This window comes from Akebia trifoliata, chromosome 2 (assembly GCF_017979445.1).
Source record: "Akebia trifoliata isolate Shusen 1 chromosome 2, ASM1797944v1, whole genome shotgun sequence".
NCBI lineage: Eukaryota > Viridiplantae > Streptophyta > Magnoliopsida > Ranunculales > Lardizabalaceae > Akebia > Akebia trifoliata.
Window position 1 is genome coordinate 4,073,206 of NC_141376.1, and position 16,079 is coordinate 4,089,284.

The window sequence follows — 16,079 nt, forward strand, 5'->3', positions numbered from 1 at the left end:
AGACCACCAGTAGAGAATGATATATAAAAATAAAAAAAAAATAAAAAATGAGGGATAGCCAAAAGGGAAATTTTTTATCATGTATATAGATCATAAATCAATGATGAGACTTGAAACATTGATCTCCCCTTTTTAATTCCTTCAGCATTATTAATTGGTTTCATGGTACCTAGCATTTTTTTTAGAGAGTTTTATTCCCAATGAAATGGGTTCTCAGCAACTAATGATGAATCTTTTTCTGGGGTTCTTCCTAACAGGATTAATTTTTTTTTTATAAGTAAAGATTTTATTAAAAAGATTAAAAACAGAGGACAGGTGACCATTGTACAAGAGAAGCAAAGAGAACAAAAAAAGATCGCTAAAAAAAACCACGAACAACTTAATATTGGGCCCACAAATGAATTACACATGGCAAAATGAATTTCGTTAAAAAAACAAAATCCTGAAAGAACACCCCTTTGAAATCCTTGCATAAGTTGCTCCAACAAAACAGCAAACCCAAAATATCTAACATGACCTCGTGAGAGACTTGTCCTCTCCTTGGAGGTAGTTAAGGATTTGTAAGAGAGGAATTCCTTGGATTAGGGATTAAATAGCACTTTTGTAGTTCTCATTCCTAAGAAAGCTGGGGCGGAGTACATTGGAGACTCCAAAAACTTAATCCCATCGATACAGGATTAGGATTTTGGAATTTCTAAGAATGAAATGTTTAACCTGAACCTAGTCTTGAAGCTGCTTTAGAGTTTCTCAAGCAACAACTCTTTTGCCAGCATGGAATCGAGATTTTACATTTTATGAGAATAAGATTACTCTTCAACTTGAACTGAATCTGGAGCAAATACAAAAACTGAACAAAATTATAACCACATGACTAATTAATGAGAAACTAGGAAATACAAAAATCCAAAACTTCCTAAAATTTGAGAAGTTACAGACAACAGTTCACAATGGCAACATAAGATTAGCAACCACTTTCCTCATTTTACAGATTCAAAACAAATTATAGGAATGCAAAAAAAAAGAAGAAAATGTGATAATAGAATTTAGAATATTAAGAAAACAGAAAAGGAAATAACTGCAGCAGATGACATACCAATGCAGCACACAAGCTGTTACACCTCACAATCCTAGCTACTAATTTGCTAATGGGCAGCAACAGCATCTCTTCTCCTATTTACATAACCAACACAAGTGTTGTTTTGTAATTGATTACCGCTCATTCACTAATATACAACGTACAGCCTAGAGAGTTGTCAGAACCCAACTGTGTTCCAAACTATGACAGACCCCCTTTTCCTGAACTCACATGGCTGGAAACAGTTTGTGGCCTTTCCCATCAAGGCCATAGCAGCAATGCTTGGAAACTGCTTCCTTTGAAACTCATCCAATGCTGCTTTTGAACTTTGTGGCTCTAAAACCACTGGTGCTGCCGACTTTGACCGTGGTGGTACCGCTTGTTTACGACACAACCTCTGAATCCAAGGGTGTGACAAGGTTGGATCATGAAGTTTCTTCACCGAGTCCAAATTCAACGATTCCCTATCTTTTATCACGCTCTTATCTGTCTCCATCTGTCCCTTACCGCAACGCTTACAAAATGTGGACTCTGAGCTGTTGCTGCTGTAATTCATATTTTTTCTAAATAACTTGGTTACTTTTCCACTAGATGATGCATCTTCTGCTTTTGAACTTTTTGTACCACGAGCAAGAGAATCTGATGGGCTTAATTTGAGACGCTTAACCCATCTACTGCTTGGGAGACCCAGATGGACATCCTGTTGAGCACTGGAGTTTGAATACTCAGAATGCCCAACATTAGAAAGGAGGTGTTCTAGACCTAAACTCTCAGTTCTTGATGTGCTCAAGTCCTTGTTGTCCACTGAGACTTCTGCAACTACAGAGGCAGGAGGTCCTTGATTAATATCAGGTAATTCAATTTCTGTCTTTCTGCTTCCATTTTTTTCTCCTGGCGAAGCTACTGTTGCTTGAGATTTTGCTGGATTTTGTTCCACCATGAAATCCTGCAAAATCTGACGGTCGTTATGATTGAGATATAGTGGTTTCCCCTAGCACAAGTACAACATATTATACAAATTAGCAGACTCGATAACCAAAAAAATTGGATGGCAAATCAATATGCAAGAATAATGCAGATATGTCGTGAGCCGCATTCGACCCATTGTAAGTATTTACATGCAATATTGATTGAGACGGTCAACCTGGGATAGCAGTCCCTTAGACAGAATTGAATATCAATAACAATGCATACTGCCTGGGTATAATCGTCATGACTCTAAAACCAACCTCTTGAAGCTAATGTTGCTCCTAGACAATGCAAGAAAATAATTTTGAGAAATAAACTTGTTATACTTACATCTACTTATGTTCCTGCAAAACATATTTACAGTGCATTTCTAGTTAAGTACGTGTGTGTGTCTTGCTTTGTGCACCAGGGATAATGCTGAAGTAACATTGTGGGGACATTTCTGACGTGGAAGTGCGTAGGAACCATATATGCTTTTCATCAAGATCTCACTTGAATCTCGATGAAAAGCATCTATGGTTCCAACATACTTCCCGTCAGAAATGTCCCCCACAATGTTACTCCAGCACGACTCGTGCACCAGTGAAGAAACTTCAGGTGTTTGAGAAACAAAGGAGTGATTTCGCGATATTGAAGAAGCAGAAGCCCTCCAGAAGTTTTTCTATAGGAAGGATAGTCCATAGTCTATATCATAGGCATGACAATGATTCCACATTCACAAAGGAGTGATTTAGGAAGGTATTCCCAATAGAATCAGATCTTTCTGGATAAAGTCCAAATGAGCTTCTTGTCGGGGTTTACCGTGCAACCAGAAGTTTTCCCATTTTTAAAAGGTTCCAGAAAAGCCTGGGGAATAATGTAACTGGAACATACAGACCAATCTTTTTTTTTTTTTTTTTTTTAAAGTATAATATATTGATCAGAGAAGGAAAACAAGAAACAAAGAGGCCGAGTGAGCCTCAAGAAAAAGCAACAATATATGGTTGCTGAGGTTGATAAGTGCCAAGAATAGGAAAGATCATCATCATCATTGTCGTCGAAGCCTTACCCCAAAGATTTGGGGTCAACTAATAGGAGATAAAGCCAATCGAGATGTAAGGCCCTGTGAAAAAAAACTGACGACAAAAATGAGGAGCTCCCTGATGCAAGTTGAAGGCCCTAGATGCCCTAGGGGAAAGCCAAAAAGGACATGGACTAACGCATTGACACTGACCTTGGTTTAAAAGTAGGATGTAGCCTAACACAAAATGGGATGGCATAAGTGCATGGCAGGCCGCATCCTGCAGTTGATCTAACCTTTGCATGGCACATATACAACTGTGCTGTAAATAGGCAACAATTACAATTCTTAAGATTTGGACGAATATTTTTCCATGATTATTTCTTGCATCAAAATATTTAAATATCTTGTTTTCTCTTTCTAGTAATTAGAATATCTACAGCTGGAAATGACAAAATTACTTCAATAACACAATCAACTGATTCAGCAGTGATTTTGATGGACTGTTGGTAACAATAGTCAACATTTTCTCTACTGTAGCTAGGATGTTGTACATGTGGCACACGTTATCATTCTTTGCCATATTTTCAAAATAATGACTTGTGAAAAGTGGAACAACCTTGTAATTGAGAGTGTTACGTACTGAAAAACAGAATGTGTCCCCATTACCCTTGTAACTGCTCTCATTTCCATTTCATTACTGTTATTTTAAACCATGATCAACAAAATAGATACCTAAACAGTAGAATGGTCCAGACTCCAGAATGATAATGATGAAGCACATTACTCATTTATGAAGGCATCCTTCTTATGAAGATGCTTGAACCTTAGGATTGTACAAAGTGGCACTGCATCCGATCCAAGGGATGGTCCAACATTTGGATGGATTGGATAAATGACAGTGCACTCCACTAGTCATAATAGTTAACCCTATTGTGATGGAAGAGAGCATATGTATGTATGAATGTGTAAACAATGGTTTTTGAAAGATAGGGAAGGTACAACATAAAAAGTAAGGTTCAATGAGGGACAGAAAATAAAGGTAAAAGAGAATTTAGGAAGTAGGAGCAGAAGCGGGGCAAAATTCCAGTGGAAGTGGAACTTAAAACATAAAATGTTCCCTGCAATATAAGGATTTCTGAAGTACAACAGCTGCAGAGGGATATATACTTGAAAATAAAGCTAGTTCCGACAGTACCTTATTTGATGAGGATGAACCTGCAAAACATAACAGAGAAACAACTTATTAGGTAGGCAAAACATGCATGCTTAAAGTCAGAATTCTTGTAATAAACATTCACAAGACTCTGCACATGAATTATAAATTCCCAAAAAGTCTTAGTGGGGTATGCCCAGAAGAACCATAGAGACCTTAAAGTGTAGTTTAAGCAAATACATACCCGGGAAAGAGTTTCTCGCCCGATAAACATTGGCATCCATGATATCAGTTTCAGCGGATGATTCATTCTTTAAACCTAAAGAACCGATATTGATATCCCCACTGTCTTTCTTTCCACCATTATCATTGGTGTTCCCAAGAGGTTGGAATGCATTTCCTTTGAAATCAGTGGATGTATGTTTGATCGTTTGGTTTTGCTTGGACGAGTTGGCGTCAATCTTATCAATAATCAACAAATGATGAGATTTCTGAGAAAGCTTCAGATGATCTCCATGTACATGTTCCACAGAATCTACGATAGTGGATACTTTCAGTGGTTCAACATCATGAACAGAACATGTTGGCATTCTTTGTAGAAAGTGACATCCATGACCAGAAAATCTGCAATTCTTTCTTCTTAGTTCACCGGCAGAAATAGGGAAACAGGAATTGTTTACTGAAGAATTGTGTAGTTGGAGAGTGCCATCCTTCTGCCCCAAATATGAACATGCAGAATTTTTAGTAACTACTTGGCTATCCACTTTCTTATCACAAACGAAAAATGTAGAATAGCCATGATAATTACAGGGTTCATAATCCACAGAAGTAAAATTTGTTTTCATAAAATAGTCTTTGGATGATAACGCCATCCTTGACTTATCAGTTTCATCATTTCTGTACATTAAGGATCGCACTGGTTTTCCTCCAGATGTAGACCCGTATGACGCAGAATTGGAACTTGAACCAATAAGATTATCCTGATAATGCCTCGGAAGAGACAAGCTTTTCCTTTCAAAAGATCTATTGGGGTATGGAAATTTAACAGGAATTTGCGATACACTTTCAGGCTGAAATTGATGGTAGTTGTCATCAGTTTGATATCTGGATTGATGTATGTCATAGATAGCTAGATCTTTCTTTGGAGCAAAGACACCATCTGTTTTCTGGTTGAAGCTGAACATCGGAAAGGACTGCCATTCTGATTTTGCAGTTCTTAAGTTCGTTGGCTTCTTCACCAGTGTCTTGCTTGTAATTTCAGCTCCTCCAATTTCTATTCTGTCTACTTTAGCAGAATTTGGAATATCAGATGCTATCTCTAAGTCTCCTTGTGGGCATCTCCATGCATTGCCATATTCAAAAATATTAGCTGGACCCAGATCCATGTCTAAACTTGTGGCTTTTTTAGGATCAGCAACTTGAATAAGCATTGACCCATCCTTAGTATCCCAACCCTCAACTTTACTGCCATCATGAAGATCAAAATGACCATGAACCCGTGAAGCTGAGTTACAACTTTTTTGTAACCAATGGTCCATCCACACGGATCGGTATGGATCCACAGATTCCTGAGCTTTTGCCTCATTGTCATGATAAGTTTGCGCTATGTGGTCAGGCATGATAAGTTAGAATTCCTCAGGTAGATTAAATTATAAATTACTTCCTTTTGAAAAGCCCATCAATGGTTCCCTTGAAAAATGCAGCTGACCAAGCAGTGGTGAGGGTCGGAACTCTTAGCAAGGTTGCCAGTGCTGCAAATGATGTTGAAAAACTATATTTATCTATGTTGAAGATTAAAGCCAAATTGGTATAAACAGAACTGAAATAAACAGCGGATGGCATATCATATTTACATGAAACAAATCTTTTTTATGGATTGCACAGAGTATTTGCTGGTTGTGGGGGACAAAAAAGTATTATATTAAATTAGTGAACTGAGCCACTAATAACTTTCTACCCATCTCCTCTCATATCTTCTCTATTTTCTTTCCTTTTGTCTTTAATAATGTCCATTTGACAAACAAATGTGGGTTAGCTTACAACTAATAACTTGGCTTGAGAGTGCTTGAGTTCTGAAGTAGATCCTTGTATTTAACATTTTTCTTAGTAAATTGGAGTTTGGACTTAGAACAGGGATCCTCGCCAAGCTCAATTAACAAAGATTCTACAGTAATCACTGAGTTTTTCAAGATTTAATGCGGTGTTGCACACAAGTATTATATCCTAGAACATAGAGTGGTACTAAGCAAGTTATAACCAAAATCAGTGGGTGAATCGTCTCTTCTCTACCGTGTTTCTCTCCTCATCTGATACTTTAAATGATCAATAAAATAAATAAGACATCTCAATCTAACAACTATACATTGGGAAAATGAACCAAGAAATGTGAGGATTCTCCAAATTCCTATTTCACTAAAATTTTCATCAAAACAAAGATGAATTCCGCCAAGAATAACTCGTCTGCCATAAAATTAGTATAAAAGCTGTAGGATTGACAGACTCAGCAATAAATTATCAATAACAACTAACAATTGTTGGGTTTGGTGATCTAAAATCACCACATCATTTTGTTTCTATTGGTTGATGGGCTTTTCCACTTATGTGGGGTATTTTGATAATGCCCTTTCATTTGCTTATGGGAAACAAAAGGGGGTTCTTAGGGTCTATAAAAGGGTGTCTTTCTAAAAGGCAATTTTCTCGTCGGTAGAGAGTGAGAAAACATTGAGTCTCAATGTGGGTATTTTTCATCTCTTGCAAAACCTAGAAGTACAAGGTTCTTGAAGGTGATTTTCACATTGTTGTCACAGGTTTATGACAACAAGGGTGGGATCATGATTTCTTGTTTGGGTTCTTACGAGTTGGTGTAGAGATTTGGTGAGTATCACCGGAGTGTTGGAGGTAAGCATAGACTTCTATTCTTGTAATTTCTTCATCGATCAATGGATTTCTACTTGCCGGCTTGCCTGTGGAGGGTGAACCATATAAATCTTGTGATGTGATTGTGTGTACTTTCTCTACTTTCTTTATTGTTACTTGTACTTACTTTGCAAACACTCTTGGGATTTGGTTATCAGAATTGATTGATTTGTTGTTAGAAGGGATTATCACCCTTCGGTGTGTGGCTTGGTTCCAGTCACAACAACAACATAAGAAACTCTTTATTTTTTAACTTGTAAAAAAAAGTTCTTTGCTTTGCAAAAACGTTTAAGAGATTAAATCAACGAAATTTATAGGAAAGTGAGAAAAAAGAAAGATGTTGATAATCAAAATGAAAGACACTTAGAACAGCAATCTTTCGCGAAACCAATCAAGATGATCCTCTCAAACTCATCAAACTTTCCGAATCTAGATCTGAAAAGAAAAGTAAATGTGAGTAGTGACTGAGATAATGCGGGAGATCTTCAACTCCAATATTGTAATTTTAGTAGAATCAAACATACTGAGAGAGAGAGAGAGAGAGAGAGAGAGAGAGAGAGAGAGAGATTATAAGACAGATTCATTTTAACCACCAAATCTAGTAGAATCAAAGCAACAAAAATCACACGACCTGTTCTTTAAAAAAACTTAATTTTTTTTACTTCAAATTACCTCCATCGATCGAAAGTAACACGACAGAGATCTGGAAGAGCTCTACGGAAACATCACTACTGTTACAGTTACGATCTTCAATCTAATCGATCGATCGATCGATCGATCCCTCTCCAGAAGGAAGGAGAGAGAGAGAGAGAGAGATGGAGAAGCTTTTTGAAGATCTGCTGTAGGTAAGAGACAGAGAGAAACAGAGAGGCTTCCGCTGTTACTTACTGTAGAGAATTCTGGGAGTTAAAGTGGGTGAGACAGAGAGTTATGAGGAGAAGAAAAATAAAACGACATCGATAACAGCTTAAAGCCAACCCTTCCCCTCTCAGCTTACGTATTCGGTCCAAGCCGGCGTGGACGACAGGTCGACACTCGACAGCCCACCACTCCTATAAACATTACTGTTCTATTCACTGCCGTAGCCAAAACATTTTCAAGTAATTTAGACATATACCACCCGACAGTTTTTGTAACTTTTGTAAAGTGTCGAGCTCACGTGACTTCAAGATTGTACCTCAGATCGCACATCTTGATATGAAAGTGTGTCGGAATCCTAAACGTTTTTTTACTCGTATCTCAATAAAAAGTGACTATGATTTATATACATTTTCTCATCAAAACGTGCGATATGGGGTACAAACGTTAAGTCACTTCAGCATTGTTCTATTGTAAATTTCTAAACCCATCTAAGTAAACTGGGGAGAATAATGTTGAACTAACGTCAACACTGTACCTCACACTTTCCTGACATGTAAGTGTGTAGGGACCTGGAGATCCCAGTGAAAAAGCATCCATGTGAGGTTGAATCCTGAGGTCACTCTATCACGGCCCAACTTGAAATATCCTTTGGCTGCAGTCTTTTCTGAGAGACTAATAAGAAATTATCTAAATGCCCTTAACCCCAACTTCTTGCCAAACTAAAATCTCTTGGCTTTTCTACTAAAAGCTCATTGTCTCCAAATTCTTCGACTTCTAAAATATTATTTGTAACCCATTCAATCCGTCTGTAGAGGCAAAGGGCAAAACTACTAAGGGACAATGGGGGGCCAAGGCTCCCACAAAAAAAATTAATTATATATATATATATATACTTAGCCCGCTCAGCCATGCAAATAAGGGTTGAAGTCAAAATATGTGTAGAAGGTGTGTGGCCCCCACAAAATACTCTTTTAGATAAAATCTTGGGATAAAAGATGAAAGTTGTTATTGACACTCCAACTTTTACTTATTACACCCCAATTAGATCTAAAAAATATTAAGTCAATTGATGAGAATAAGTAAAAGTAGGGTCACTAATAGAAAATCTCTTTGTCCTTTTTTTTTTAGATTTCTTTTTGTTAGATTTAGGATTTTATATGGGCCTAATCCTAATTGTAAATAAATTTTGGAGTTGCTTAAATTTGTTATAATGTTTTGTGATGTTGAAGTAATCACTTACAACTTTTGTAATGTTTGAATGGTTTGTTTTAATCTTTAATTAGGGTTTGGTAAATAATTTAAGGAATTGACATGTAATAAGTAAAAGTTTCAATGTCAATAGTAACTCTCTAAAAAAACCATTTCACAATTGTATGGGCTAATTTACAAATGGATAGTGTTGTGGCTCTCACACAATATTTTTATATAGAGAAACACTTTCCTTATTAACTTGGTAAGATTTCAAATCTTACTAAGAGTCCTTGAATACAAATGGATTATTAAATTGGAATCCAACACTACAACCCTCTAGACTTCATGGAAAAAGTTAGTTCATTTTTTATTTGTGTGTGTGTGTGTGGGGGGGGGGGGGGGGGGGGGGGGGGGGGGAGGTTTCAAGGTTTTTAAAAGAGTTATGCTAGAGTAACATTGGTGTGTCTCGATGAAAGCATCTATGATTCATACGTAGTTCCACGTAAGAAATGTCCCCAACAATGTTACTTTAGCATTATCCTTTTTTAAATGAAAGACTATTGATCTTCTAAATTTAAAATTAAAATTTAATAGTTAAAAACAACATTTTTAAGTATTTTTTTTAAGTTCATAAAATTGTGTCCCCTATATCCCTATAACATCGGATCATGTTTTGGGATGCCACAAGATGAACTCAACGACCCTTAGTACGATACGAATTCATACTAAGTTAATAAGGCTAGATTTACTCTTACATAGATAAAATTAAGAAAAGAAAAACTCTTTCACAATTTCGCTAACCTATAGTTAGCAAGGCTAGACTTACTCTTTTATATATAAAATATTGGGAAAGACAAATTCTTTCACAATTTCAATAATTTATTATACACTTAAAAAATAGTAATTTTAAAATTCACCGACTCGAGTCAACTTTACTTGGTAATTTTGAGTTTTTTTTTTCCCTAAAATAAAGATTATTTTGATCAAATGGCATAAGACTAATTGTTAAGGTTTGTCTTCTCCACTTCATTATTTTGAAATTTGAGTTGCAAGAAGCCAATAAACCCTCATTTGTCCTTTTTCAATATTTTTCTTCTAAATCCTTTTTTAATAGAAAATCAAAATTTCAAAATCCTTATATTATTTAAAATTTTCTAATTTCACCTTCATATTATTAGTAGTTCGGCTTCTACAAGTAAAATTCGCTGGGTTCATCCCTGTGTAGAGGTAATAATGGATCTAATATTATTCTATTTATCATATTCAATCTCTCGCCAAAAATCTTCCTTAACTTCTCTTCATATTGTATTTTATTTATAAGTTTTGAAGATTGAAAACAGTGAATATACTTTTCTCTGAAAACAAATTGTTATTAAGAGCAAGGCATCTAGTTTGGAAACACAAGCGTTTCTAATGGTTGAGATGAGTTAGTAGGAATAAAATGGGGATGTACAATTGTGTATCACAAGGAAAAAAAATATATGATTCTAACACGTGTTCACTGGGGCGTGTGTCACAGGGAGGCGTCAGAAAATCATGACTCATATCCTATTGATTCTCATTATTAGGGAATATGTTCACAATCTCAATAATATCGGTCAAAGGAGTACAAGTAAGCTGTAACTCAAGTCACTTTTCGTGGCTCGAGCCAAGAGGTAAAGGCTGTAGAGCTGTCCATTACACATGGAAAAAGTACTAAACTGGATTTTATTGGATAGATCGACTGCCACGCACCTCGTTTCCTCACCACTGGAGTACTAGGTTTGGATATTTTCGGTCCACGAGAGCCAACTATTTGTGGACCCCACTCTCACAGTAGATTGGTTGTTGAATGAGTGTGACTTCGGAATTATCATTATCTATCGATAGTGGATGTTTAGGTACGAGGATTTTTTTATTTTTAATATTAGGGAAAATCAAAAATGTCATTTTGAGAGCCACATCCACTGATTTTGAGACTATTTGGAGATTAACCCGTCTTTGGAAAGTGGTGAGAACCCCTCGAATAGAACTATGCTGCTATTGATCCTTCCACACCGTTTGCAAGATTTTGGATAATTTAGATACACGTTCACACCCTCCAGTTATAGTTACAGTTACAATTACGGAAATAATTCATCTTTTACCGTTTTCTAAAAAGTTAGCATTACGGACACTCCAATTATAATCAAGGACACCCCTATACCACAGTCAAATTATTTTGTCTTATATGGGTTAAAAGTTTTGGAATGAACTGATTTTTTGTGAGGATGATCTTCTCATCAATATCAATTTATTCTGAAACTTCTAATCCCATCAAAACATGTTGAAGAATAGCAAATTATCTATTTTTGTATTTTTATTTTTTGTAAATCACTTTTAATAGAGTTGGAAGTATCATAATGGCTGATTTTTTGTGAGGATGATCTCCACACAAAAAAAATTAGTCCATTTCAAAACTTTTTACTCTTATAAGACAAGAAAAATTGACTATAGTGTGGGATGCGCTTGACAATAATTGGGTGGCTTTTAACCCTACCCTTTCCAAAAACCCATGAATTTTTTTTTCCCGACGATACAGATATGCCCCCACGTTTTCGTCAATATTAGAGATACCATTGTTTTGTAATTAAATAATGCCGAATTGATCTCAAGTTGGAACAAGTGAAAAAGCATCTATGGTTCCCCATACACTTTTACATTGAGAAGTACGATATGAGATTTTAGCTTGAGGTCACTCCAACACGACTCTTTGTAATTACATACCCCCATTAACATAGGTATTTTCTAAGAGATTAACATAAATGAACATCTTCACCTACGACCTCCAATTGATTTTCTCCCCAAAAGCAATCATCTTCAATCTAATTTATTTCCCCAAACTAGTCATCTTCAAACTTTGGCGAAGTTTTCAGCCTCTTCTTTGACGGTGAAACTCAGTATAATATTCCCTTCAAACCATTGAAACAACATGTGATTTTAGGCAAATTAGTAGATGATGGAATTTGAACTCAAAAAAGTTTAGGGTTTTTACAAGACATTAATGATGAGATTGAAAAGATTAGAAATAATTTATCCTCGAGCTTACAAATTGAAGATTTTTTTACTTTCACCTTAAGATTATGTCTCCTTCAACCTTTAAACCTCAAAAACAATAATTTCGAATTAAATCGGTTTATCCTCAACAAGTAAGTGTTTGGGGTAATAAAATACATTCCAATGGTGAGATAGTTAGAGAGGTGACAAAATCCTATATTTTTCATTACAATAGAATTTTAGGATATAAAAATCAAGATTTTTTTATCATACATTGAAGATGATGTATTAAAGAGGTGGTTGAATAAGTTAAAAGTAATTTACCTTCCAGGTTAATAGCTTGAAAATGGCAGACTTTATGTGTGAAAAATGAAGAGGTTTTGGCTTGATCATTTTTTGTTAGTTTCTGAGACAAAATCTTGGTCAAGGAGGCATGCCATCCGTTTGAAAACACGGGTGGTATCTCTTATAACAATGGAAACGAAGGACAACATATCTAAATCACTTTTTTTTTTTTTTTCAAAAGTATTACATTTTCTACCTTTGATCGATTTTGGGGACAAGATTTTCACCCTTTATTGGCTACACTTTCATTAACTTTTTTTTTTCTTTTTTATTTATGATATATTTTAATTTTAAATTAAAAAAATTGCAAAATAAATCAAAGGTCAAATAAAAGGGGATTTTGAGAAAAAAAACAAGTTTTCCTAAATCCTACCTTCATGTTTCTTCAACCAGCCTAAAATATAAAATTATCACCATCAACTATGTTGGGTCGATCTAGATAATGAATCATCACTTACTATCAAACAATTTAAACATATTTTATCTTATTCGTTAATTTGCTTGGTTCAAATTCAAGTTCATGGTTCTTAAGATTAGGTATAATTTGTTTCTTGATTCACCTGGGTTTCTTAGTTCGTTTCATCATTTGTTGGTATCAACCATTGTTATCAATTTGCTGTTTAATTCTTGAAAAATTCATGAATTTTTTTGTTTTTTTCAATTAAGGTACTCCAAATTATTGAACTATTTTGAATAATTCAGGAATTTTAAGCTAAAAGAAAATAAAACATGTTTTTTACTAATTTTTAAAAACTCAGTATAACTTGTTGTATATTGCAAAGTGTAAACTTGTAAGTTGTGCGTGTAAGACTATGTTTGGTATTACTTTTGTAACCTTCCAACAAATTATGCAAAAACACTTTACTAAGAATGACTTTTGTTCTAATGCTTTTAAGCAACATAAATTCGCTTGGTAATACCCATGATAAAAGCACTTATTGAACCAATAAATCTCTAAATTGGACTACAATCATTTATAAAATAAATATAAAATAGTTAGAGCATTTGTCTCGTCTTTTCCTCTCTCATTCAAGATTTTAAAAACATGAACAAAGTTGGAGATGACTCACCGAGTCATCTTAATATTGTTGGTGAACAAGCAGAATATTCAATGTGTACCGACCTCTACAATGACCCATCCTATATATGATTTGAGTTGTCAGATATTTTGAAAATGTCTCCTAATTCAATAAAACTCAGGCGAGTCAACTATATATTTATATTTTTTATTTTATTTTATTTAATTTCACCATTTATTATCTAAATAAAAATATGTACTAATCCCTCTTCTTTTATGGAAAAAAAAATTTATTTATGTATAAATATATGTTAATAAATAATTGTAGATTGAGTTGGAGTTGTTGTGCATCTTGTCTAAAATAAGATGACTTAAACGAGTAAACTCGGTAGGTGTCAGTCCTCTTCTATTTTTCTTAGATTATAGTTTATACTCTTGAAAAACAGTGATGGGAAAAATTGGTTTGTTTTTATTCTGATCTTTATGTGCCAATTGGTGGTTTCTCGTTAACTTAGATAGTCTTCTTCCAATTGAGAGTTTGCACTTTGCAAGCTAAGAAGATTGTAGTGGTTTATAAATTTATTTTGAGCTTCTTCTGGTGGGATTTTATACCGATAAAATATTATTTATAGACTACACATTTTAATCCATGCCATTGAAGAGGAGTTTAGAATAGTAATCAAAGGAATGTCTTGAGCCCAGATAAATGTAGTCCTCTAAATCTACAATTCCTCGAGTGATCACTCCATTATTTCTTCTCTCTTCTCTGCTCGATCTCACTTTTCACCCTCTCTCTCTCTCTTACCGTTCCTCCTTTAGCCTGGGTGGTTGATATGCTTTGAGTGCATACCCAAGGTCAAGGGTTCAAGGTCCGTTAAGAGAGAGAGAGAGAGCAAGGGTGGAGAGCTAGATCGAGTAGAATAGAAAGAAAGAAAGAAGAAATAATGGAGTGATCACTAGAGGAATTGCATATTTAGAGTTTCAGAGGACTACATTTATCTGGGCTTGAAATCCCGGATTCAGTAGTTCTTGATCTTGGCAATCCCACAATGGGGAAATCTCCAGGAAAATGGATCAAGACCATACTTTTTGGGAAGAAAGCATCCAGATCTAATTCGTCGAAAGGAAGATATGCTTCGAGAACTACAAATGAGAAAGAAACATGGATTGCTGCTAAAGAACCGACTGTTGATTTTCCCGTGTATCATCCATCCATTGTAGAAACCAACACCTGGTACGGCTGATAGAAATGGAGGGAACTTGGTGTTGGAAGAGGCTCCACACATAATGAGGTGGTTGTACTCTTGGGAAATCAATATGCAGATAAACAAGGAACCATAGGAGGATCAAGTGCACCAGATGATGTGGAGATAAGCAAGTTGGAACATGTTGCTATAAAGGCACAAGCTGCTTTTAGGGGTTATTTGGCTCGCAGGGCATTTCGGGCCCTTTAGAGGCATTATCAGGGTGCGAGCACTTGTTCCTGGGCACCTGTTGAGGAGACAAGCTGTTGCTACTTTACGTTGTTTGCAGGGAATTGTAAAGTTGCAGGCTCTCGTTCGTGGTCAAAGAGTCCGACTTTCTGATGCTGGTCTTGAAGTGAACGATAAGTGCGGTCTCAAAAAGCCTTTGTTTTCACAGTGATTCTCAATGCACGTGATAGCTATAGATTCTTTCATCGAGATACAATTGAAAAGCATCTATGGTTATGTGGCCACCTCCACGTCAGAAATGTGAGAATCACAGTAAATCCCTGTGTCACCCCAGCATTACTCATAGATTTATTGGGGTAGAGAAACTCTCGGCAAACTCTTTTGTTATTAAGGCCCCGTTTGATTCAGCTGCCTGAATCTGCTGTCAGCTTCTATTGTCAGAATCCGCTGTCAGAAGCTGAAACATTGAAAAACTTGTTTGTTACAGCTTCGTAGAAGTGCTGTGCTGTTGAAGAGAATCTGGTAATTATTGCTTGATACAGTTTCTAGTATCTGTTGTTTAAGGTAAAATGACCAGAATACCCTAAAGGTTGATAGAACACTCAAAATGCATAAAAAATTATCAGAATACCCTTATAAATATATAATTACACTAAATATATATAAATATAATAAAATTATATAAAAAAATTTAAAAATAATTTTATTGGATTTAAAAATATTTATAATTCAAAAAAAATTATAGAAAAATTTATAATTCTATAGAAATTTCGGCAGGATCTCCTCTTAAAAATAGACATATAAAATTTTCCTGATAAACAAAATATCTACATAATACGCAATCCAACATAATGCACCCAGAATATATAAAAAATTATCAGAATACCCCATACAAATCATAAATTTTTTGATGAAATAATAGTCTCCATTGAGGCAAAGGTGTCAGGTAGCTTAGCTGGTAAAGTACCAAATACAAAGGAACCATCATTACTAACTAATGTTGTTGGGATGTGTGGAACTTGGGTCAAAACTACGAGTACAAGGAGCCAAACAATGACAACGATTCTAACAATAACAACAACAATAACAATGAGTATGTG

The 16,079-nt window shown here is 35.3% G+C and overlaps 1 protein-coding gene across 3 annotated transcripts; it reads right to left on the bottom strand.

Moving 5' to 3' along the window:
• Positions 1–1,009: 1,009 nt before the first annotated feature.
• LOC147408902 (protein PHOTOPERIODIC CONTROL OF HYPOCOTYL 1-like) lies at positions 1,010–8,117 on the bottom strand. Of its 3 annotated transcripts, XM_086423498.1 has the most exons (5): positions 7,789–8,117; positions 7,056–7,551; positions 4,445–5,951; positions 4,243–4,262; positions 1,010–2,021 (listed from the first exon to the last, which is right to left on the bottom strand). In XM_086423498.1, exons 3-5 carry the CDS (start codon positions 5,817–5,819, stop codon positions 1,254–1,256), a joined length of 2,163 nt encoding a protein of 720 aa, XP_086279624.1. In that variant the 5' UTR covers positions 5,820–5,951; positions 7,056–7,551; positions 7,789–8,117; the 3' UTR covers positions 1,010–1,253. The 3 variants fall into 3 exon arrangements, with proteins under 3 accessions (XP_086279624.1, XP_086279619.1, XP_086279630.1); XM_086423493.1 differs by lacking the exon at positions 7,056–7,551 and having other exon boundaries at positions 7,789–8,116; XM_086423504.1 differs by lacking the exon at positions 7,056–7,551 and having other exon boundaries at positions 4,445–4,913; positions 7,789–8,105.
• Between the last annotated feature and the right edge of the window lie 7,962 nt (positions 8,118–16,079).